Consider the following 24,760-nt stretch of genomic DNA (forward strand, 5'->3'; position numbering starts at 1 on the left):
CTTAATTCAGAACAATGTCATGAGAAGTTGGGGGAGGGGGCTTCTGTCTAAACTGCTGCTGTTTGCAATGGGCAGGAGTGTAGTGCTGCTGGAGCGCGCTTTCAATTTGAGAATACACAGATCTGGTAACAAAAAAATCTGGAAAATGATTTCTGAAGCTGAATCATTGTCCCACAAGATCACATAATGATGAATTAGTATTTTACACAACAGAACTGACTATACCACCACAGCATATTAGGATTATAACGTTACTGTTACACCAAAAACACCTCTTTTCTAGTGAGATTTTAGGAGCTGAAACTGAATAGTAGCATTTATTTTCTCATGTGGCCAGAACGCAACAGTGTGCGTCACTAGGCAGGATACATGTTTATATGCTTTGATTGAAAAAAAAACAAGACAGGTTAAAAGTTTGTTAAAACCATCTGCTCTAATTCGCTCACGAAACAGTAATTGAAGAATATCTAAATGCATATTCTCAAGAGGTTCCGGACCGTTGACCATCGCAGGAGGTTCCGGACCGTGGACCATCGCAGGAGGTTCCGGACCGTGGACCGTCTCAGGTGGTTCCGGACCGTCGACCTTCGCCGGAGGTTTCGGACCGTGGACCGTCGCGGAGGTTCCTGACTGTCGACCGTCGCCAGAGGTTACGGACCGTGAAAAGTTGCCGGAGGTTTGGGACTGGGAACTGTCGCCGGAAGCTCTGGACTAGGAACTGTCGCCGGAAGCTCTGGACTGGGAACTGTCGCCGGAAGCTCTGGACTGGGAACTGTCGCCGGAAGCTCTGGACTGGTTCAGGGCTGGTGACAAGCACCTCAGGGCGAGCGCGAGGAGCAGGCACAGGACGTACTGGACTGGGAAGTCGCACTGGAGGCCTAGGGCATGGAGCCGGGACAGGTGGCGCCAGACTGGTGACAAGCACTTCAGGGAGAGTGCGAGGAGCAGGCACATGTCGTACCGGACTGGGAAGACGCACTTGAGGGAGAGTGCGAGGAGCAGGCACAGGACGTACCGGACTGGGAAGGCGCACTTGAGGGAGAGTGCGAGGAGCAGGCACAGGACGTACCGGACTGGGAACACGCACTTCAGGGAGAGTGCGAGGAGCAGGCACAGGTCGTACCGGACTGGGAAGGCACACTTGAGGCCTAGGGCATGGAGCCGGGACAGGTGGCGCCAGACTGGTGACAAGCACTTCAGGGAGAGTGCGAGGAGCAGGCACAGGTCGTACCGGACTGGGAAGACGCTCTTGAGGGAGAGTGCGAGGAGCAAGCACAGGACGTACCGGACTGGGAAGGCGCACTTGAGGGAGAGTGCGAGGAGCAGGCACAGGACGTACCGGACTGGGGACACGCACTTGAGGGAGAGTGCGAGGAGCAGGCACAGGACGTACCGGGCTGTGGAGACGTACTGGAGAGCTGGTGCGTATAGCTGGCATCAATGGTACCGGTTCGATGACACACCTCGCGCGGTAAGTGCGAGGAGCTGGCACAGGACGTACTGGGCTGTGAAGGCGCACTGGAGACCTGGTGCGTATAGCCGGCATCAATTGTACCGGAACTAGGGCGAATGCCGTGCATACTACGCCAAACCAACAGCTCTCTCGCTTCACTCTCCTCCAATTTATCCAACAACTCCTCGAAGGTCTCTAACTCTCCCCTCCGTTCACTCTCCTCCAATTTATCCAATAACTCCTCAACGGTCTCTGACTCACCCCTCAACCTAACACCAAGTGTGTACCCCCCCAAAAAAATTTTGAGGCTGCTTCTTGGGCTTGCGTCGTGGCTGCGAACCCTGGCGTCGTCACTGTTCTCCCTTCTCTCCTTGCGTCTCCTGCCATGGTAGGCGATCCTGTCCTGCCAGGATTTCATCCCAAATCCAGGATCCCTTCCCATCCAGAATCTCTTCCCAAGTCCAGGATACTTCCTCCTCCTGGGCACGCTGCTTGTTCCTTTGTTGATGGAATATTCTGTCACGTTCGTTTGTATAGACGGACCATGGTGCAGCGTATGTTGAGTTCCACATAATTGATTAAAGAAAGTGAAACTTAGTAAAGGCTAAAACAAATAAACAATAAACTAATAACAAACCGTGACTACAGAGAATGCTACGTGCACTAACTCAAAACAATATCCCATAACACACAGGTGTAAAAAAATGCTACTTAAGTATGATCCCCAAAGAGACAACGATAGCCAGCTGCCTCTAATTGGGAATCATACCAAAACACCAACATAGAAAAAACAAACTAGAAACCCACATAGAAAATATAAACTAGACTAAACCCTTAGTCACACCCTGACCTACTCTACCATAGAAAATAAGGACTTTCTATGGTCAGGGCATGACAAGACCTCACATAATGTGCCAGATAGGTGACCTGATCTCAGATGTTCTATTCAAAGCTAATATGACAGACAAGTGACGCATACAGTATTACTCCTATGGTCTGATGTAAAAGACAGGAGACTGATGGTAAGAGGCAAAAGGTAGTAATGTGCATAATCAACACTGGGGTTCCGGCACTTATAGTCTGAGTACATTTTTCTGTACCTCTAACAAAGCGGAAACTCTTGAGCCTTGCCAGAGGACCTTTATGTAAACGATATCAAGCAAATTGAGCAGGTGGAATAAAGGTGTGTAATATGGTGATGAACCAATATGTAAAGATCCTATTAGGTTTACATTTTCAAAGATTTGCATTATTAGCAAAATATTCTGCCATTGGACGTCCCCACACATTAAACCCGATGATCGGATAGTCACCATGTCTGGCCAGCCCTAAATCAGATTTACTATCTGACAGATCATGATGAAGAGGAATAAAAAATAATCTTGGTCTTTCAATCAAAAAAAGTGCCTCCTGTCCCAGACAGACAGCGAAAACAAACCAATAGTCAAGATGACTCACATTTCATGCTTACCTTGTATAAAAACCAGAAAACATATATTTATCTTATCGTATCTATCTATCTTCATTACCTCATGAAAAGTCTGGATTGTTCATTGTATCTCATCTGCTGAATACAATGAGCATTCCCATGAAAAGAAGGCTAACGAGAGTGATATTCATAGGACAGGACCATTTTATTTTGCGACAGAAAATGCATTCTGAGGTAAGTGTTACAAAACTCGGTTTCGATAGTGTAACGATGTTGTTTTTATTGACATTGACACAGCATGAATTGGAAAACCAATGACATTTATAATACTCACATAATTGTTATGTTACACTTATGGTCTTCGAGACATATTTGAAGAACAATGAAATGCAATAGTAGTAGTCTTTAGGCTAAACAGCTACAATAACTCATTCTGCGCCTCTATCCTTCCATACCTATTGATCATTTAAAGTGACAGGTGGATATAACATACAGACTGCTGTGCTGCTTCTACCTGGCATCCTTCAGTGGCGGACATCATGATGCTGCTGGACATCCTGATCCGCATCCTCCAACTCGTCTTCCTCGTACTCGCCCACTTCGTCAGCAGTGGCGTCCTGGTACTGCTGGTACTCAGACACCAGATCATTCATGTTGCTCTCAGCCTCAGTGAACTCCATCTCATCCATACCCTCTCCGGTGTACCAGTGAAGGAAGGCCTTACGGCGGAACATGGCAGTGAACTGCTCAGAGATCCTTCTAAACAGCTCCTGGATGGCCGTGCTGTTCCCGATGAAGGTGGCGGACATCTTAAGGCCACGGGGCGGGATGTCGCAGACGGCCGTCTTCACGTTGTTGGGGATCCACTCTACGAAGTAGCTGCTGTTCTTGTTCTGCACGCTCAACATCTGCTCGTCTACCTCCTTCATGGACATGCGCCCGCGGAAGATGGCGGCAACAGTGAGGTAGCGGCCGTGGCGAGGGTCGCAGGCGGCCATCATGTTTTTGGCGTCAAACATCTGCTGGGTCAGTTCGGGCACGGAGAGAGCACGGTACTGCTGGCTCCCCCTGCTGGTCAGAGGGGCAAAGCCGGGCATGAAGAAGTGGAGGCGGGGGAAGGGCACCATGTTGACGGCTAGTTTGCGGAGGTCGGCATTGAGCTGACCGGGGAAGCGCAAGCAGGTGGTGACCCCGCTCATGGTGGCCGACACCAAGTGGTTGAGGTCTCCGTAGGTGGGTGTGGTGAGTTTGAGGGTTCGAAAGCAGATGTCATAGAGAGCCTCGTTGTCGATGCTGAAGGTCTCATCAGTGTTCTCCACCAGCTGGTGGACTGACAGGGTGGCGTTGTAGGGCTCCACCACCGTGTCGGACACCTTGGGTGAGGGCATGACACTGAAGGTGTTCATGATGCGGTCAGGGTACTCCTCGCGGATCTTGCTGATGAGCAGGGTGCCCATGCCAGAGCCGGTGCCCCCTCCCAGGGAGTGGGTGAGCTGGAAGCCCTGGAGGCAGTCACAGTTCTCAGACTCCTTCCTGACTACATCCAGGACAGAGTCTACCAGCTCTGCTCCCTCTGTGTAGTGGCCTTTAGCCCAGTTGTTACCAGCTCCACTCTGACCTGAAAGACCCATGAAAAACCTGGGTTAGAGACATAGCATCTTTGTACTAGTAAACATCTAGCCATACATCTAGGAGAATGAAAAGCAAGTCACCAGTAACAGGCATATGCATTGCGTACATTATTTATTCATTTCCAGTGAAAGAGAAATTCCATTCCATTGAAACAACATTGAATAATTTGTATCTAATAAAAGTAGTGTTTTAATCTAACTGTACTGATGTGAATGTAAGCCTACTATACTTTTTTCAGTATTATAGGTAAGGTGTCCTGGGGTGGATTTTTTTTAGCTCAATATCCCCATCCTGATGAGCACTGCAGCAGTAGCAGTCTGGACTGCATTCTGCTGAGTCACCATTCTGGCTGTCTCTGCCTGACATAACTGCAGAAACGTTGCACAGAGAACACACTGTACATCTATGTGAAAGGTAAACTAAGCTTCGCTTCAAAGGATATGACAGTGAATGCTGTCACAGACATTACATGCTTTGGGTCAAAGATGGAAGAGCTGATGAGGACATGATGATGACCAATTGGGCAAGACAGCACAGACAGATCTGGGACCAGGCTAGGCAAGATAGCACAAAAAGATATGGAATTCGGCTAGATGATAACCACTACTCACCAAAGACAAAGTTGTCTGGTCTGAAGAGCTGGCCGAAGGGCCCGGAGCGTACAGAATCCATGGTGCCTGGCTCCAGATCCACCAGGATGGCCCGGGGGACAAACTTGTTACCTGTGGGGGGAGGAGAGGCAGGGACATCAAGGGTGTATTCATTAGTCAGATTTCGTTGCACAACGGAAACAGTTTACTCCAAACCGTTTACTACCCTGGGTGAGATAGCATGGTGAAGCCACATCAGAGGGCACAACTTACACGGTAAACATTGATTCTGAGAAAATTTACCCAAAATGTTCTGAGGAAATATCTTGCTCCCCACTTGCATTTGGGACTATGGAAATAGAGACTGTGTGTTTATACAAACGGTTTACCATTATCTACAAAGGAAACAGAGGGCAAATACTAGGCATCCCCTGATCATGCTCTCCTACAAAGCTTACTAAACAGAGCAAAGCACAGACTGCCTCTGATTCTCTTTCTCTCTCTCACTCTCTCTCTGTCTCACTCTCTCACTTAGCCTCATTTGCAGACTGCAGCACAGAGAACTTCCTAGCTCAAGTCCAAAGTAGGGAGGGGGAATAAAATGTGCTGTGCAGAATTGATTCAGAACAAGATGGCATCTCCCAGACCAGAATAGAAAGAGGAGTGGGAGGCCCCGGTGCACAACTGAGCAAGAGAACAAGTACATTAGAGTGGCCAGCATCCCGGAGTCACGTCTTCACTGTTGACTTTTGAGGCTGGTGATATGCGGGTACTATTTAATGAAGCTACCAGTTGAGGACTTGTGAGGTGTCTGGTTCTCAAACTAGACACTCTAATGTACATTTCCATTTCCTCTTGCAGTTGTGCACCGGGGCCTCCCACTCCTCTTTCTAGTCTGGTTAGAGCCAGTTTGCGCTGTTCTGTGAAGGGAGTAGTACACAGCGTTGTACGAGATCTTCAGTTTCTTGGCAATTTCTCGCATGGAAAAGCCTTCATTTCTCAGAACAAGAATAGACTGATGAGTTTTTTAGCTTGTAATCGAACCCACAAATGCTGATGCTCCAGATACTCAGCTAGTCTAAAGAAGGCCAGTTTTACTGCTTCTTTAATTAGCACAACAGTTTTCAGCTGTGCTAACATAATTGCAAACGGGTTTTCTAATTATCAATTAGCCTTTTAAAATGGATTAGCTAACACAACATGCCACTGGAACACAGGAGTGATGGTTGCTTGATAATGGGCCTCTGTACGCCTATGTAGATATTCCATAAAAAATCTGTCGTTTCAAGCAACAATAGAGAGGCTTTTATTCTCTATTTTGGGTAGGCCAGGGTGTGACTAGGGTGGGCAGTCTAGTTTCTTTATTTCTATGTTTTCTGTTTCTATGTTTTGGCCAGGCATGTTTCTCAATCAGAGACAGCTGTCTATCGTTGTCTCTGATTGGGAATCATACTTAGGCAGCCTTTTTTCCTTTTGTATTTGTGGGTAGTTGTCTCCGTTTGTGCATGTATAACCTTACAGAGCTTCACATTAGTTTTTGTTGTTTATTGTTTTGTTGGCAACATTTAAAAATAAAGGAAAATGTACGCTCACCACGCTGCACCTTGGTCCGGTCATTTTCAAGAAGACGTGCATGAAACAACAAGTTCTCAGCAAACTTCTTCAAGACTGTCAGAAAATCATTCCTCATAAATCTCTTTGAGAGAATGCCAAGAGTGTGCAAAGCTGTCATCAAGGCAAAGGGTGGCTACTTTGAAGAATCTCAAATATAAAATATATTTAGATTTGTTGAACACTTTTTTGGTTACTACATGATTCCATATGTGTTATTTCATAGTTTTGATGTCTTCACTATTATTTGACTATGTAGAAAATAGTTGAAATAAAGAAAAACCCTTGAATGAGTAGGTGTGTCTAAACTTTGACTGGTACTGTATGTGCAACTTTATGTGGTATTTGGGTTGCTATAACATTGGTTTGAAGTGACTTTGAGGATTTGTAAGCATCCTGCCATAAAGGTAAAAAAATAAAAATAGGCCCTGCCACTCCCATTGTTTCACTAGCAGCAATGCTAATTCTGGCTGTGGGGTAAGTAAATAAAGAAAACTAAGCCATATTTTTGGTCATTGTCACTCAGGATCAATAGATTAATAACTTTTTGTGAATACAATTAAGTATATTTAAATGTTGTTGTACTGCCCTTTAAATGGCAGTCGTTTTTTGCCACATAAATTTGACAAAATTTGTATTTAGTACCAAAAGTCGAAAAACTAAAAGATACTACAATCAAATGATGGTCAATCTGCTTTTTAGTACTTTGTAGTTTGGAAAAAAGCTGCACATTATTTATGGGAAAATTTTCTATTTTTGTTTTCCAGAATATGCAAATTAACTGTAATTTTGCAAATATAACCGTCTGTTTAGTTATTTTAATTTTATTTCAGATAACATTATTTACATGTCTAATTATATTTTGATTAGAATTCATTTTACATTTTCTATGAAGGTTGCTTTTTCCAATAGATTACTCTTGGGGACAATGACCCTAGTTGGTAATCCATGTATCTAAAATATGTTGGTAGTATGAGGGTTAACGTGCTGCTACACACATCTCTCTATGAATTAGTGCCTTGTTATTTTAGGAAACTTTTTATCGACGAATGCACAATGCATGTACAATAATGGATGGCAGAGTTGCTCACACACATGCAAGCTCAATTTACGCCTGACAACTGTGAAATAAGAGGGATCAATAATGCTTAGCATTTGCACACACTGGGAATATGATCAGAGCTAACCACAGGACATGTTGGCCTCATAGGACCTAGGTTCTGCAGCCTGGTTGGTTTGGCAAAGAAGACTGACTGCTCAGTATGGCAAAGAGCCGGAGACAAAAAGGAGGGGATGCTGCATGGCAATTACCTTCAAATCCCTGGCTAAGAAATATCAGACCAACACACAGACAGCAGACAAACATTAGGGTTGTGTCGGTTTTACAGAGACTGCAGATGTATACTTGACCCCCGATGTAGAGACAGATATAGAGTTTGCTGTTTGATTGTTTATTTCACTTTTGTTTATTATCTTTGTCACTTGCTTTGGCAATGCTAACATATGTTTCCCATGCCAATAAATTCCATTGAATGTAATATAGTGAGATAGAGGGAGAGAGGATAGAGGGAGAGAGAGAAATAACGAGGGAGGGAGGGAGGGAGGGAGGGAGGGAGGGAGGGAGATTGGCAGGTACCTGCTGCTGTCCTCATTTCCCCTGCCCTGCCAGAGAGGGATGGAGGGAGGGAGGGAGAGAGATTGGCAGGTACCTTCTGCTGTCCTCATTTCCCCTGCCCTGCCACAGGGCCCACTGCACCCAGACAGATATTATGGTTACAATGTCACATACTCAGTTTGGATTAGCCCTACAGAGCATGGCTTTGCAAATCCAATGAGGTCTGCAGTTTTTATCACCAGGGAATATTGATTTACTTTTGTTTTAATTTGGGGGAAAGCCAAGTGATATTACAGTGTGCTTATGGTTTATTATTTTATTTAAACACATGTTCAGATGCATGCAGAGATTACTTCATGCACAGTCTAGACAAATATATGCATATATACCCGATGCTTCATTGTAGTACACGTTTATCCTCTCCAGCTGCAGGTCACTGTCACCTTGGTAACTTCCGGTGGGGTCGATGCCGTGTTCGTCACTTATGACCTCCCAGAACTGTGAATGGGACAGAGATGTAGGTACTGCAACTGATGTTTAAAGGTTTGAACTAAGAGATAAATATTTTCTGTGCTCTGGCTATGACCTGTTCAAGACGCATTGAAAAATACCGAACGGTCTTCGTGCGTAGCCCTATCCCTATTGCGCATGGTGATACCATGACTCATCGGCCCAGATGCGCGACACCACTGCAGACACTTTGCCTCCTAGCCCAAGTCCATAGGACCACACCCATATCAATCGAATAGCATGTAATATTTCTAAATAAATTAAATACTAATTTCCATAACACATTAGGCCAAAAATATTATACCAAAATATTGGATGGGTATTTGGGAATTTGATGTCTTGGAAAATGAAGTGCGACATAGGCCTATTTTTTTGTTACATGGGCGAAAAAAGCATGCAGGTCTCAACATTTCAAACACCTAACAAAATAGTTATTGCTCTATAACAACCACTGCGTCAGTATACAAATATAAACATGCCACCTACTTTGGCACCAATCTGGTTTCCACATTGCCCGGCCTGGATATGAACAATCTCCCTCATGATGATGCCTTGTGGGTGCAAGCAGACAGTAGCCTTTTGTCTCAGCTAACACCGATGTCCTCAACCTCTTTGCTACCCTTGCATGTGTCGCCTCTCAGCAGTTTTTACATTACTGGGGCGAGTGATGAGCTCAGGGAGAGTCATCATGTTGATGCTGACGTCACACCGGCGCTGCATCCCAATCTCGCGCACCAGCCTATCAGCGGGCAACGTTTGATGCAGTGGGCCAGTGGACTGGTTGAGGATGCTGCTGCATCACTTTTCATCTAAAACATGGCGCATTGTTATTATTTGCCAAGTTAAGGAAATGCAACTTGATAGTTCATAAATATCCCCCTGTTCAATGTAAGCTAGGCATCGTGCCCACCTTCTAGATTGCCTTCCTGCATCCGTTTCAGTGTACATTATGTCCAATAGATGTCAGTTTGGAGCTCTGCAACTACATCATCCACAATGTTGTCAATGCCATTCTCAAGACAGACATATTCGTTTTTATTGATCACTTGTTTAGTAGAGCGGGGAGTAGTTTACCCCTAGGAGCATGTTTACAGGGTATTGAGGTATTGTATGACATTATACAACAGGAAGTGGTTAAAATCAGAGTTTTCCAAGCAGAGAAATATATTGGCAGCATCAGTGGGTTAATAGTTGGTTGAGTAGAATGGTCTTATAATTTAAAGATCAATAAAAATACTAAATACTAAACCACATTTATGGAATGACTGTCTAGCACAGCCTCAATTCAATAAGCAAGTGACATATTGAAAACTGATCCTCAACATATAGCATCAACACACTTTATACCCATGGCATGATCTTGGGATAGAGAGAACATCAACTGGTAAAACAAGGGACAACTCAAACACCTCAAGATTCAGTATCAAGAGGTGTCTTGGAAATAGTCTGAAGAACAAAGACCCAGGAATACACCATTCATCAATAAATAGTGAAGTTTATTACAACGTCACGTGGCTTATATACAAGTGCATTATTCAAAATCCCCAAATAAAAATGTAACTGGTAGTCTGTCATTTTTACATTCATTCATTCAAATCTTGCACCAAAAGAAACTCTGTGCCATATTAGGGTTCTTTTTCATTTCACCAATATAGATGTTTGGTTGCATGTAGGATGAGTGAAGATTTGATCAGTTGAAAACCTGATTTGTTCAGTTTTAAACCCTTTCCAAACCACTGTATGATGGCACAACCTATGAACAACCTATGAACCTAGAGAAAATCATCTTTACCTGAATGTATTCTATGGTTTATCTACTTTTTCTGTTTAACTATAGCCACTCTCCAAGCCATCACCCAACTCTTACCATACACTAGCGCCTGGTGCTGACTTTGCTATTACATATGACATCTGAGACTGTAATGTAAGGTTGCAATGTGTTGTATTGTGACATTTGAAGATAAGAGAATCTGCTAAATGACCAGAATGCAAATTAAAAATCAAATTTTACATGTGAGGTTACACCATTTGTTCCTGTGTGTCAGTGCATGTGTGTCTCAGCGAACCAATGAGATGGTGAGGTTGCATTTCAGGAAATGGGCGGTGAGAACTACTGTACAGCTGAAGACAATATCCTCTTTAACATCTGTAAGATTGAGCTATTTTGTTGTTCCAGTGTGAATAGACAGTACAGTGACAGAATGTACAGTAAAGTAAGTGTATTGTATTGTACATATACAACATGTTGAGTCTGTTATTGAAGTGATAAGAGTGCTCAGACAGACTGTTCACAACAGCAGCCTCCTCACATCACTGCTAGCCAAACAAGCTAATCGGACTGGGGTGAAGTTGCCCCTAGACACTGATCTTGGGTCAGTTTAGCAGCTTCCCAATCAATGGTTAAGTTTAGGATCAGGGGAGGGGAAGCTGATCCTAGATCTGTAACTAGGGGAGACTTTACTCCTGAGTTAACTACTCTGAGTTGGCAGGATACATTGTGCACCAGGATACATTGTGCTTTGAGGCCTAGGGTGTATTGGAGATTAAACAAGTGAGTAGGCCCATATAGGGGTGTACTGAAGTTTAACTTGTTTCACATATCCTTTCTGCATCATGCTTGAGTCTTGTGAACAGGGTGTAGTATTAGGAATTAATCTCACAAGAAAATAATATATTCTTTAACAGCATGCTTACTTACCAGGAAATAACCAGAGAATTAACATAAAGTATGTTGTTACACGTTTAGTATTATCATAGTTATTTTTTACATCCATAGAAATACATGACAGTATGTGTTGTGACGACTACTGTATGATTAGTGTACAGTAGAGTAATCATTTTGGCTGCTATTGCATCATACACAACACTTTGGACACCTCCAAAGCCATTGTATTTTCCTGGTTAAATACATAGTAATAAACACACTATATAAGAATGTGGACTCCATGGCATTTGACATCAATCAATGAGATTTGAAAAGAAGCTTTACAATAAATGAGTGATGTTGTATTTGTAAACAGTGGCCAATTGACACAGATCTCTGCACAATTGGATGTAGTAGCCTTATTAGTGAACTGATAGCCACCATTTTGTTTGTCGGGTATGTACTATTGTCAACAGTCAGTCAATAATAGATGTTGGTAAAGCATGATGTTGACACTAGCCATTTGGGTTTTAAAAAGAAGAAGAAAGCTCCTCATCACAATTTTAATAAAAATAATCAAAGATGTTTGTTGTTTTTTACAGTCAAGAGATCACAGCATTTCTCTATCATGTCTGTATTGATTACAATGAAATAAGTACTTAATGTTAATGATTGTTAATATTTTGAATTACAAATCCAACAAAAACAGAGAGGGGTAAGCCTACATTTCAAAATGTAGCAGAATTTTAGTCAATATCACAAAAATATAATTTTTGCATACTTTGGTGAAATGAAAATATTTTCAAGTATATTTTTCTAGGGAATACACAAAAAATATTTTTACTACAACAAATATGCAAATGACACATACACAATACACACAAGATGGTGGCAATGACAGATATATTTGACAAAATACTTTTGTCATTCATGTGTCCATTTCAGAGCAATGGCTCTTGTTCCTTTTTAGGTAACATTTTAACATCACTTCTTTGTTTTGTGGAAAAGTTCACATTTTTGTTTACATGCTCTGTCCCCATAGCAAAGGATAAAGTGCCACTTACATTCACACAAATAATGGTGACAGTGCCGGCTAGCTGTATACACTAAGGACACGCCCCTTGAGATTATAGTGGAAATCTTTGTTCTTATTTTTGCAATCAAGCTCAACATCAGTAGCACAACAACATTAAGTATGCAATTTTATCTACAATATCACGTTTACAAGATCCATTGCATACAGTACAATTCATTTCATTTATGAAAAGAGTGGAAAAATAAAAAGATGACGCTTCAGTCCCATGAAACAGGGAAATAGTAAAAAAAATAAAAATAAATGTTTCACTTTCAGGACCACACCGTCAATAATCACAACATAGCCCTACAGGACCAACTGACCACTCACTTAAACCACATCACCGGTAAAGCTCTCCTTTTCTACTGTCATTTCAGACATAAACAGTCTATTGTCTTTTTAACTTTGGAGCATGCCTCTTCAGTTCAAGTCATTCTCTCCTTCTCTCTAACCTTTCATACACACATGCCTGTATTACAAGGACTGGAGTCTTGAGATGTTTCACTTGTGATTTTAACTCATTGTCTAATACATCAAAATTCCTCCAATACTTGTCTTTATTGCCCTTCGATTGGCAGTTCATTCGGGCAGCAAAATTTACTTTTGGTTTTTCATGTTTGGCAAATTGCTCTTTTCCCTACACAGATTCCAATTGGTTTCTGAGTACTAATTTCAGCGACAACAAGAACAATTAGGAGAAATCTGGCACTGTTGACATTCAAAATTCTGCTTTGTATTCTTGAAGTATTTTTTTCTACATGATAAGGCAAATGTACATCATCAAACACATTGGACATACATCTAAGTCTGCAGTTGAGGCAAATGTACAGTCAAATGTTTTTTTTTGTGGTATTTATGGAATCTCCAACTAACCTTTGGGATAAAGGATTCTAAATGGAGTTTTGGCTGGTAGTCTCTCAGTCTAAAATGACATTCAGGATTCTCCCAACAACAACAAAGTCACACGCTGACGACTTCATAATTACTGACAGTTTCAGACTGTGGCTGAGTAAGGGACAGTTCAACATTTTCGAGGTGTACTAAAAAAATGGCACCCCCCATCCTCAAAGTAAAAAATATTTTCACACAACACTCCCCTTGTATTGTAAAAAATAATTGCACACCGTCCCCCCTCATAGAATTAACTCTAAATAATGTTTGTGACCACAAATAACAATAACTATAGTGACCCTGTGTCTATAAATGTGACTTTTCCACTTCATCCTGCTTTTGTGGCACAGTCGATGCAACGTAGGGCTACGGGCCAGAAGGTTGAGAGTTCGCCGACCACCATGGACAGAGCTAATGCTCCCGGCCTGTTTCATTAGACCTACACCACAATCAGAGCAAGCTACAGACAATGATCAGCTAGGTGGAAATCAGATTTTCTAAATGTTGATGCCATATTTAAGCAATAATGCTCGAGGGGGTGTGGTATATGGCCAAAATACCACGGCTAAGGGCTAATCTTATGCACAACGCAATGCGGAATGCCTCAATACAGCCATTAGCCACGATATATTGGTCATATACCACAAACCCTGAGGTGCCTTATTGCTATTATAAACTGGTTACCAGCGTAATTAGAACAGTACAAATATTTTTTCTTGTCATACCCATGGTATACAGTCTGATATACCACAACTTTCAGCCAATCAGCATTCAGGGCTCCAACCACCCGGTTTATAATTATATAAAATATATGCAACAAATTTTCCACCAACAGGTCTCTGTGCCAATGGACAACAACCAATAAGCAAATTATACGGACTTCGGCTGCTTCATCATCATGGTTTGCGTTTTCAACACCACAATCTGGACAGTTTGAATGCCTGAATAAAATGTTGGACAAATGTACGCATGTAGCCTACAGGAGTCTTTTGAAGTAGCTTAATCCAATTAAAATATTGTGACTGGTTGTGTTTATGCCACACGTAAAAGGTAATCCAAAAGTTAAATTACACATATTTAGGCTATATTGAAGTGTTAGGTTCTAGGTGCGCGAGGAATAGCTGCTCGGAGGCAGAGCACGCATGACACTTTCCTGAACAACTGGGCCTGTTGGGAGCATATGTGGCCACATTATTATAGCACGACTTAGGAGAATGAGGATCCGTAACAGACAGCGCATCTCAGTATCAGAACTTAAAATAATGCCAGAATGGCCTGCTACTGTGTATTTCTAGACCAGGGGTCTCCAACCTTTTCTAGCATGAAAAGCTTAAAAATGTAACGCGTCTCGAGTTACACATTTTTTCAAGCTTTCAAATAGGCACATTCTTCCTTTTCTCCTCTCCCCTGCAATTCATCGCCAGGTCCTTAGTGTACAAGATATTTTTTTTCTGTGAATATAACTGGTAAAAAAATAATGGTTAATGAACAACTCTAAAAAGGGGGCCCTTGTAAAATAATTTTAATTTAAAAAAATAAATTGAATATTTTCCCAAATTAAGTTCTCAGTAAAAAATAAATTGTGGGTTTAGATTAAAACAATTTAAAACTCAAAATTACAATAATAGTTCATTAAGAAACAACAAAATTGGATGTTCTGAGTCCATGTCAACGCTTAAAATCACATCAGAATACATATTTTTTTTAGGTCTGGAAAAAACAAATAAATTGATCTTTGAGTGTAATTCCCCTTTAGTTCCACATCTGGCCCTTTAATTCCACAAGTGAGGAATGTGCCGTCTAATGTGCCGGTCTAGCGATGGTTCTGTACTGCTGCTACTTATTTCATGGCAAAGTTTATGAAGTTTATGAACGCAAAACATGTTGTTTCCATGTTTCATGAGCTGAAATAAAAGATCCCAGACATTTTCCATACAAAAAAAGCTTATTTCTCTAAAATGTTATGCACAAATTTGTTTACTTCCTGTAAGTGAGCATTTCTCATTTGCAAAGATAATCTATCGACCTGACAGGTGTGGCATATCAAGGAGCTGATTAAACAGAAAGATCATTACACAGGTGCACCTTGTGCTGGGGATAATAAAAGGCCACTCTAAAATGTGCAGCTTTGTCACACAACACAATGCCACAGATGTCTCAAGTTTTGAGGGAACGAGCAATGGGCATACTGACCGCAGGAATTTCCACCAGACCTGTTACCAGACAATTGAATGTTAATTTCTCTACCATAAGCCACTTCCAACATCATATTAGAGAATTTGGCTGTACGTCCAAGAGGCCTTACAACTGAGTGCCCCATGGTGGAGGTGGGTTATGGTATGGGCAGGCATAAGCTACGGATAACAAATACAATTGCATTTTATCAATGGCAATTTGAATGCACAGAGATACCGTGACGAGATCCTGAGGCCCATTGTGGTGCCATTCATCCGCCACCATCACCTCATGTTTCAGCATGATAATGCATGGCCCGTGTCGCAAGGATCTGTGCACAATTCCTGGAAGTTCCTGTCCCAGTTCTTCCATGGCCTGGCTACTCACCAGACATGTCACTCACTGAGCATGTTTGGGATTCTCTGGACTGAAGCGTACGACAGCGTGTTACAGTTCCCGGCAATATCCAGTAACCTTGCACAATCATTGAAGAGGAGTGGGACAACATTCCACAGGCCACAATCAACAGCCTGATCAACTCTATGTGAAGGAGATGCCGCGCTGTGTGAGGTAAATGGTGGTCACACCAGATAATGACTAGTTCTCTGATACACGCCCCTACTTTAATTTTTTTTATTTATTTTTTTATCTGTGACCAACAGATGCATATATGTATTCCCATTCATGTGAAATCCATAGATTAGGGCCTAATGAATTTGTTTAAATTGACTGATTTTCTTATATGAACTGTAACTCAGTTAAATCTTTGAAATGGTTGCATGTTGCATTTATATTTTTGTTCAGTTTAGACACAAATGATATACTTACTCATGACTTTGCAGTCAACATTTGATTGAGAAGGCTTTGGGGAAACCCACAAGACAGTTATCACATCAACTGGCTCCACATGAAGTGATAGACAAACATGTGCATCACACAGACAGACCAGGGCAATATTGCTGGAAAATTAATTGGCAGATATTGTTTTACGTTTGGCTTTTAAGGCCTTTAGTGGCTAACCAGGGGTGGGATAATGCCAACGTTGCATTTATTAGATAGTAGCTGGGAAGCTGCGGTGTCTGATACTTGAGAGATTTGTTTATGACAGTTTGCACTGGGCCATGTGAATATTGCATGTACTTTCAGAATTATTTGGCGAGCTACTCATAGGTGGGTTGCGAGCTACTCATAGGTGGGCTGCGAGCTACTCATAGGTGGGCTGCGAGCTACTCATAGGTGGGTTGCGAGCTACTCATAGGCGGGCTGCGAGCTACTCATAGGTGAGCTGCGAGCTACTCATAGGTGGGCTGCGAGCTACTCATAGGTGGGTTGCGAGCTACTCATAAGTGAGCTGCGAGCTACTCATAGGTGGGCTGCGAGCTACTCATAGGTGGGTTGCGAGCTACTCATAGGTGGGCTGCGAGCTACTCATAGGTGGGATGCGATCTACTGGACCTGTTGGAGACCCTTGTTCTAGAGCAGACCAACAATTGAGCCAAATGGAATGAATGGAATGAAATATTATTCAAATGACATTTTCACTGCAGTTCACAGCCTAGAGTAAAATGTACTGACTTGAAAGCAATAATGTGTTCTAGGCTAGTCTAGGTAGAATAATTGTACAGTCCCTAAAACAAGATTTACAGTATAGGGGAGATTTTTGAGCAGCATATCTCATGTCTTCACTGTTCTTTCATGCGCAATGATGCACCTGGTCTCTACACTTATATTGGTGCAGCTTTGAATGATATTATGTGTGGTATGATCGCTAGTTATTGCAGATCTGGACAAACTATCCACCTACCACTATTGTCACTATGAAAGGTGGATAGAGGGCAGGATAGACAGTTAGACTGGTAGACTATATTAGCCTGTGGTATAGTTAGTATGTGGAGAAGTGCAGTGCATAATGGAACCTCCAAAACATCTTGATATAGGGGAGGTGCATGCAAGCAGATGATGGAATAAATCATATAGTAAAACCTGCAAATAGGGTGAATGTAAACCTAGGGGAAAAAACGCATTACCCTCCCAGTAAATTTTGAACTGTCCCTAACCACTCATCACTGTCACCACAACCCTGTCCTGTTCTCTGGCTGTTCCCAGTAAGATGTATGACACAAAAAAACTTGGCCCAAGCTCAAGCTGTTACCCTCCTGTTTGTCACTTGCAGTCTCCCGACAGAGCAGCTGAAATGTCTGAGGCCTGACAGACCAGTTAGTGACCCCCGTCATGTGACATGGGTGTCTAGGGCTTCTTCCTCCATGAGGGAGGGGCCCACCTCCTTGTTCCACAGGTGGAGCCTTGGATCATGAAGACACCACCCCGTTGACAGCGCTGTTTTCTGAGATGGCACAATCCATTACGGGGAGGATACCTGAGTCTATTGGGGAGGAGATGGTGCAGTCCATTATTGTGGAAGCAGGGGCCGCCTCTGTGGTCTCAGAGTCTGTTATGTTGGGGAGAAGTGAGTCTATGAAAAGCAGAGTTGTAGAGTCCAATGTAAGGGGTTGAACAATGTCTGTGATGGGGAGAGTGGTAGAGTCCACAGTGAGGGGGTGAACAGTGTCTATGACAGGGGGAGTGGAAGAGTCCACTGTTGTTGGGATATGAACTGAGTCAATGGGTGGCAGTGGTGGTGATAGGGGGGTGGGGTAATGAACAGGGGAATGAGCTACGACAGGGGAAGAGGGAGAGACAACAACATCCTTAACACATGAAGAGTCCAACTCTGGAGTATGGACAGAGTCTGTGACAGGGGGAATGGTACAGTCTGAATTATGGGTAGGAGGAGGGGGGATATTGTCATCTACAGAGTCTATTAGAATGGGAATGATCGAATCTGTGGTGATGGGGTCAGTAGAATCAATAGGAGTGGTACAGTCGACCATGGGGGGAAGGGGAACAATGTCATTGATGACAGTAGGGGAGGGTGTTGGAGAAGGGGGGATAGGGACAATTACAGGGTGAGTGGTAGAGCCCAAGGTACAAGGAGTTTCTATGACAGGGGGAATGGTAGAGTCCAATGTAGGGGTGCTTTTTATGACAGGGGGAGGGGTAGAGTCCAATGTGGAGGTAGAGGATGAATCAAGTACTGGTGGAGTGGTTGAGTCCAATGAAGAGATAGGATGGGTTTCAATAACAGGGGGAATGGTGTTGACCAAGATGGAGGTAGGGAGGTCTTCTGTATCAGTGGCAGTGGTAACGTCCTTAGTAGGGGAGGGGGCTGAGGGGTATATCAGTAGAATCTCAATTAGGGGTATATCAGTAGAATCTTCAGACTTCAGAAGGGAATTGGAGGGAGTGAGGGCACTATTTCTAGGTGTGGAAGATAACAGGTGCTCTTTACTAGGCAGTACAACGTCTGCCTTATCTAGGGCCGCCATGGGAGTACCAGATGGGGGCGTAACGGATTTCCCATTGAGGTCTTTCTTAACCAGGGGCACAGTATCAGGATCAGGCTGGAATGACGTCAACTCTGTAGCGCGGGGCGGCAAAATAACTATAAACGACGGTGCCGTGAGGTCAACAGCGGAGGATGCCGTGGAGTCCATGGTGAAGACGGTGGTGGCGGCCGCCTCGTGCAGTGGTGTGTCGTGGACCCGGGTGTAGTCCCTGCTGCTCTCCGACTGGGCCAGGAGGAGGCGCTGTTCGCCAGGCTTCTTGGGGGGCATCAGGGGTTGGCGGGTGTAACACTCCCCATCGGCCAGGGTCTCGGGCAGGGGCTGGTAGCGCGTCTCGGGGAGGAGGAGAATGCAGATGATGCAGATGAGGGTGCAACAGGCGAAGATGATGTGGTGGAGGAAGTAGCCCTTCTGATTGTGCAGCTCCATGATGGGGGCGGTCAGCATGCCGAAGCCAGCGCTGGCTAGTACCAGGCCCAAACCACCACCCCTACGGAGAGAGAGACAAGGAACGTCATGTCAGCCATCACTTCTGAAATCTACACATCTACACCCAATCTCACACCCACCCTTGCCCCCTACTCTCCTAGGCAGCTCTCATATAGATTTGAGGCGATACAGACCACCACCCCTACAAAGTGAGACATGGAACGTCAGCTAGGAAGTCACCATATCTGAAGCACATGACTACTTCCGATTCCAAAACCGCACCACTGTCTTTAAATCTGATCCATTCTTTAGAAAGGGTGTGCCCTGCAACCTCTGCTATTTCCAGTGCAACGATCTGCTTAGTTACTGTCTGAATTTATTCAATTTCAAGGTTCTCTATGTTCACATTCAATGGCACATTCAAGCCCCTACTAGACTAATTTCCTTACGAAGACAAACTTGGTGATTATTGTGTTATTGACATATCCTATCAGCCATTTTAAGGTCACAACCGCAGAGAGTGCTGCAATACCATGATTAATCCGATACCATTGAGGAGTTTACCACATCAGTCACAGGCTTCATCATTAAGTGCAGCATAGACAACGTCGTCCCCACAGTAGCAATACGAACGTAACCAAAACAAAAACATTGATTATTGGCAATATCTGCGCTGGGCTAAAGGCTAGAGCTACTCCTTACAAGGAACAGGACACGGACATGGACACATACAACAACGCCTGCTGCGACCTCCGACGCAATATCAAACATGCAAAAGGACACCAACTCCGACGCTCGTCTTATGTGGCAGGTTTTGCAGACGATAACAGATTACGAAGGGAAATCCAGCCATGAGATGCCCAGTGATGCAGAACTATCAAACGAGCTAAATGCCTTTTATGCTCACTTCGAGAAATACAACACTGAGTCTTGCTTGAAAGCCCCTGTTACGGATGACTGTGTGATCTCGCTCTACATGGTCGATGTAAGTATGGGTGTTTTCACACTTGGCACCTTTCAGACCATTTTTGTGAACTCAGTGCAGTTCACTTAATTTTTCTGTGCAGTGTGAACACTCCAAAAGGAACTGAGACCTGTCAAAAGAGCCCCCAAAGCGAACCGAAATGAGACCATCTCGAGAGGTAGTCTGAATTCGGTTAGCTTGAAATACACGGTTTCGGTTCCCTTTTTTAGGGCAATGTGAACACGAAGCTTCCCAGATTTGCATGTCATTATTCCCGCATTTAATTCAATAATTACTGAAATGGTTACTTGGTCTACCTACGCTGACCCTATCTTGCACTCACTCTATGTACACTCACAAGACTATACATACACACTATATACAAACTCACACTACACTGACACGAAACCCACACACGTTCACATACATTACATACAAACACACATACAGTGTATAACACACACACACACAAACACACACGCACATACCGACACAACACACACACGCACATACCGACACACACACACACACACACACACACACACACACATACGCTTTTGCACTCATTATGCAGTGCCTTCAGAAAGTATTCATACCTATATGTCTTATTCTACATTTTGTTGTTACAGCCTGAATTCAAAATGGATCAAATGTATTTTTTTGTCTCACACATCTACATACAATATCCCATAATGACAATGTGAAAACATGTTTTTATACATTTTCGCAAATGTATTGAAAATGAAATACTAAAATCTAATTTACATAAGAATTCACCCCCCAGAGTCAATATGTTACAATCACCTTAGGCAGCGAATACAGCTGTGAGTCTTTCTGGGTAAGTCCCTAAGAGCTATGCACACCTGGATAGTACAATATTTGCACATTATTATTATTATTATTTTACATTTTTGTTTAAGTCTGTCAAATTAGTTGTTGATCATTGATAGAGTGGCAGATTCAAGTCTTGCCATATATTTTCAATTTGATTTAAGTCAAAACTGTAACTACGCCACTCAGGAACATTCAATGTTGCCCTAGTAAACAACTGTAGTGTATATTTGGCCTCGTGTTTTAGGTTATTGTCCTGCGGAAAGGTGCATTTGTCTTCCAGTGTCTGTTGGAAAGCAGACTGAATCAGGTTTTCCTCAGATTTTTTCTGTGCTGTCACGTACTTGTGGAGAGACAGACCATGGCGCAGTGGATGTTGAGTTCCACATATTTATTATAAAGTGAAACTTAGCAAAAATAAAACAATCAATCAATAGACTAACGACTAACGAAATGTGACTACTTGGTGCACATGCACAAAACACAAAATAATATCCCACAAATACAGGTGGGGAAACAACCTACCTAAATATGATACCCAATCAGAGGCAACGATAAACAGCTGCCTCTAATTGGGAACCATATTAGCACCCACATAGAAATATCTATACTAGATCACCCCCTAGTCACGCCCTGACCTACTACACCATAGAGAACTAAGGGCTCTCTATGGTCAGGATGTGACAGTACCCCCCCCCCCCTAAAGGTGCGGACTCCGGATGCAAAACCTGACACCAAATGGGGAGGGTAGGGGGGGTGATTAGTGTCAGTGGCGGCTCCAGTGCAGGTTGTAGCCCCCGCCCAGACCCCGGATCCGGCCATGGCGCCGGGCTGAACGCCGTGCCTGGACTGGGCACCGGCACAGAGGAAGGCTCCGGCCTTGGAGCGGGACTGGACGCCATGCCTGGACTGGGCACCGTGTCTGGACTGGGCACCAGTGCAGAGGAAGACTCCTGCCATGGAGCGGGAATGGACACCATGCCTGGACTGGGCACCAGCGCAGAGGAAGGCTCCTGCCCTGGATTGGGACTATGGACCGTCACAGGAGGTTCTGGACTGTGGACCGTCGTAGGAGGTTCCGGACTGTGGACCGTCGCAGGAGGTTCCGGACTGTGGACCGTCGTAGGAGGTTCTGGACTGTGTACCGTCGTAGGAGGTTCCGGTCTGTGGACCGTCGCAGGAGGTTCCGGACTGTGGACCGTCGTAGGAGGTTCCGGACTGTGAACCATCGCTGGAAGCTCTGGACTGGGAATCGTTGTTGAAGCTCTAGACTGGGAACCGTCGGCGGAAGCTCTGGACTGGGAACCGTCGCCGGAAGCTCTGGACTGGGAACCGTCGGCGGAAGCTCTGGACTGGGAATCATCGCCGGAAGCTCTGGCCTGGGAATCATCACCGAAAGCTCTGGACTGGGAACCGTCGCCGGAAGCTCTGGACTATGAACCGTCGCCAGAAGCTCTGGACTATGAACCGTCGCCAGAAGCTCTGGACTGGGAACCGTCGCCAGAAGCTCTGGACTATGAACCGTCGCCGGAAGCTCTGGACTGTGAATGCGCACTGGAGGCCTATTGAGTGGAGCAGATGCAGGACGTACCGGACTGGGAAGGGGCACTGGAGGCCTATTGAGTGGAGCAGATACAGGACGTACCGGACTGGGAAGGGGCACTGGAGGCCTGGTGTGTGGAGCCAGCACAGGTGGCACCGGACTGGTGACACGCACTTCAGGTCAAGTGCGGGGAGTAGGCACAGGACGTACCGGACTGGGGAGGCACACTGGAAGTCTGGTGCGTGGAGCCGGCACAGGTGGAACTGGACTGGTGACACGCAACTCAGAGCGAGTGCGGGGAGCAGGCACAGGATGTATCGGACTGGGGACACATACTTCAGGGCGAGTGCGAGGAGGAGACACAGGACGCACCTGACTGGGGAGGCGCTCTGGAGGCCAGAAGTGTGGAGCCGGCCCAAGTTGCACCAGACTGCGAACCGGATCCTCTGGTCGGATGTTGAGCAGAACACACTTGCACAACATCTCTCTCATCTCTCTCCCAACTTCCCCATTGCCTCCCTGACAGTCTCTGGCTCTTCAGAGTGGCTCTTGCGAGTGCAGGGAGCAGGCACAGATGGTACCGCGCCTGCGCTGCAACATACTCCTTGCCAGAACCTCTCTCCGGTATCTCTCATTAAATACCTCTATCGACTCCCACACAGGCTCTGGCACTCTTTGCTGCTCGACCGCTAGATCTGCCGACCATCCCTCGTGCCTCCCCCCACAATTTTTTTTATTGGGGTTGTCCTTGGGCTTTCTGTGGGCGCGAATCCTGGGTTTGTCGCTGTCCTCTATTTTTTCCTTCCGTCTGCCGCCAAGGAAATGTTTTGCATCCTCCCAAGTCCAAAACGTCCTTACATCATGTTCACGCTGCTTGGTCCTTTGTTGGTGGGATATTCTGTCACGATAGAGACGGACCAAGGCGCAGCGGATGTTGAGTTCCACATTTCATATTTATTATGAAGTGAAATTTAGCAAAAACAAAACAATAAATCAATAGACTAACAATGACATGTGACTACGTGGTGCACATGCACAAAATAATATCCCACAAATGCAGGTGGGGAAACAACCTACCTAAATATGAACAGGTCTAGTGAGTGGAGCAGGTCAGGATTTCATAGCCGCAAGCAGAAAAGTTGAAACTGGAGCAGCAGCACGGCCAGGTGGACTGGGGACAGCAAGGAGTAATCATGCCAGGTAGTCCTGAACAACAATGTTGTTGATCCTTCCTCAGTTTTCTCCTATCACATCTATTAACCCGCTAGACAACGTTGATGGGCGTCTTCTTTAGCATATGCATCAGATCCATATCAACCCACAAGGTGCAAAGACATAAGCACCAACCCTTGATAAATAGTACATCAACTATTGTAAAGGATTAATTGCATTAAGACATATTTGTGGAAAAGCTAGAAATGGTTTGTATAATTCTTCAAAGTCCAGAAAAAACACAAGACCTCCAGCCTATTTTCATTTCCCTTACAATAAAAACATTACAGTTTAATCCATTTGATCAACTGTATCTGTAGATTCAATTAGTAATACAGTTATACAGCAGTAACTAATAAAGTCCAGTTAAAGCTTATTTTGACAAAGTAGAACAAAAAAGATAATACTATAACCAGCCAGATGCACAGGTGAAATAATTTGCTGTATTCCTAAACAAAAGCACCAGTACATGAACAATTGTAAAGGATACATTTCATATTTTAATTTGAAGATGATTAGGTTACTAGTTTTTACTTAGTAGACAGAGCATTGCTGCTGCACTAGTGGTCATGTGCTGAATGCATTGACAGTACGGATATTCTTGGAAAAAGTAACATTTGGAAATAGAGCTGCACCTCTTGAATTATGAGAGTTATTTGACAAAGGTAAGTGTAATAGAAACTGCAGAATTTGCTCTTCCTGATATTATATATAAATAAATGTGTTTTACCTGCATGTGATTCTGAAGGATT

The 24,760-nt window shown here is 44.1% G+C and overlaps 2 protein-coding genes across 4 annotated transcripts in view; both read right to left on the reverse strand.

The window, feature by feature from the left end:
- Positions 1–3,068: 3,068 nt before the first annotated feature.
- Positions 3,069–9,566, reverse strand: LOC110530425 (tubulin beta-2A chain). 2 transcript variants are annotated; one of them, XM_021613482.3, is made up of 4 exons: positions 9,327–9,566; positions 8,720–8,828; positions 5,126–5,236; positions 3,069–4,500 (listed from the first exon to the last, which is right to left on the reverse strand). In XM_021613482.3, exons 1-4 carry the CDS (start codon positions 9,381–9,383, stop codon positions 3,407–3,409), a joined length of 1,371 nt encoding a protein of 456 aa, XP_021469157.1. In that variant the 5' UTR covers positions 9,384–9,566; the 3' UTR covers positions 3,069–3,406. The 2 variants fall into 2 exon arrangements, with proteins under 2 accessions (XP_021469157.1, XP_090038566.1); XM_090182440.1 differs by lacking the exons at positions 8,720–8,828; positions 9,327–9,566 and adding an exon at positions 8,352–8,447.
- Positions 9,567–10,315: 749 nt separating this feature from the next.
- Positions 10,316–24,760, reverse strand: part of LOC110530426 (solute carrier family 22 member 23) — an 83,551-nt gene continuing 69,106 nt past the window's right edge. For both annotated transcript variants that reach the window (XM_021613484.3, XM_090182441.1), the window contains exon 10: positions 10,316–19,519. In XM_021613484.3, coding sequence (XP_021469159.3) covers positions 17,935–19,519 — 1,585 coding nt within the window. In that variant the 3' untranslated portion in view covers positions 10,316–17,934. The remainder of the gene's footprint in view (positions 19,520–24,760) is intronic.

The sequence above is a fragment of the Oncorhynchus mykiss genome, chromosome 8 (genome assembly GCF_057628025.1).
Source record: "Oncorhynchus mykiss isolate SJ-2025 chromosome 8, ASM5762802v1, whole genome shotgun sequence".
NCBI lineage: Eukaryota > Metazoa > Chordata > Actinopteri > Salmoniformes > Salmonidae > Oncorhynchus > Oncorhynchus mykiss.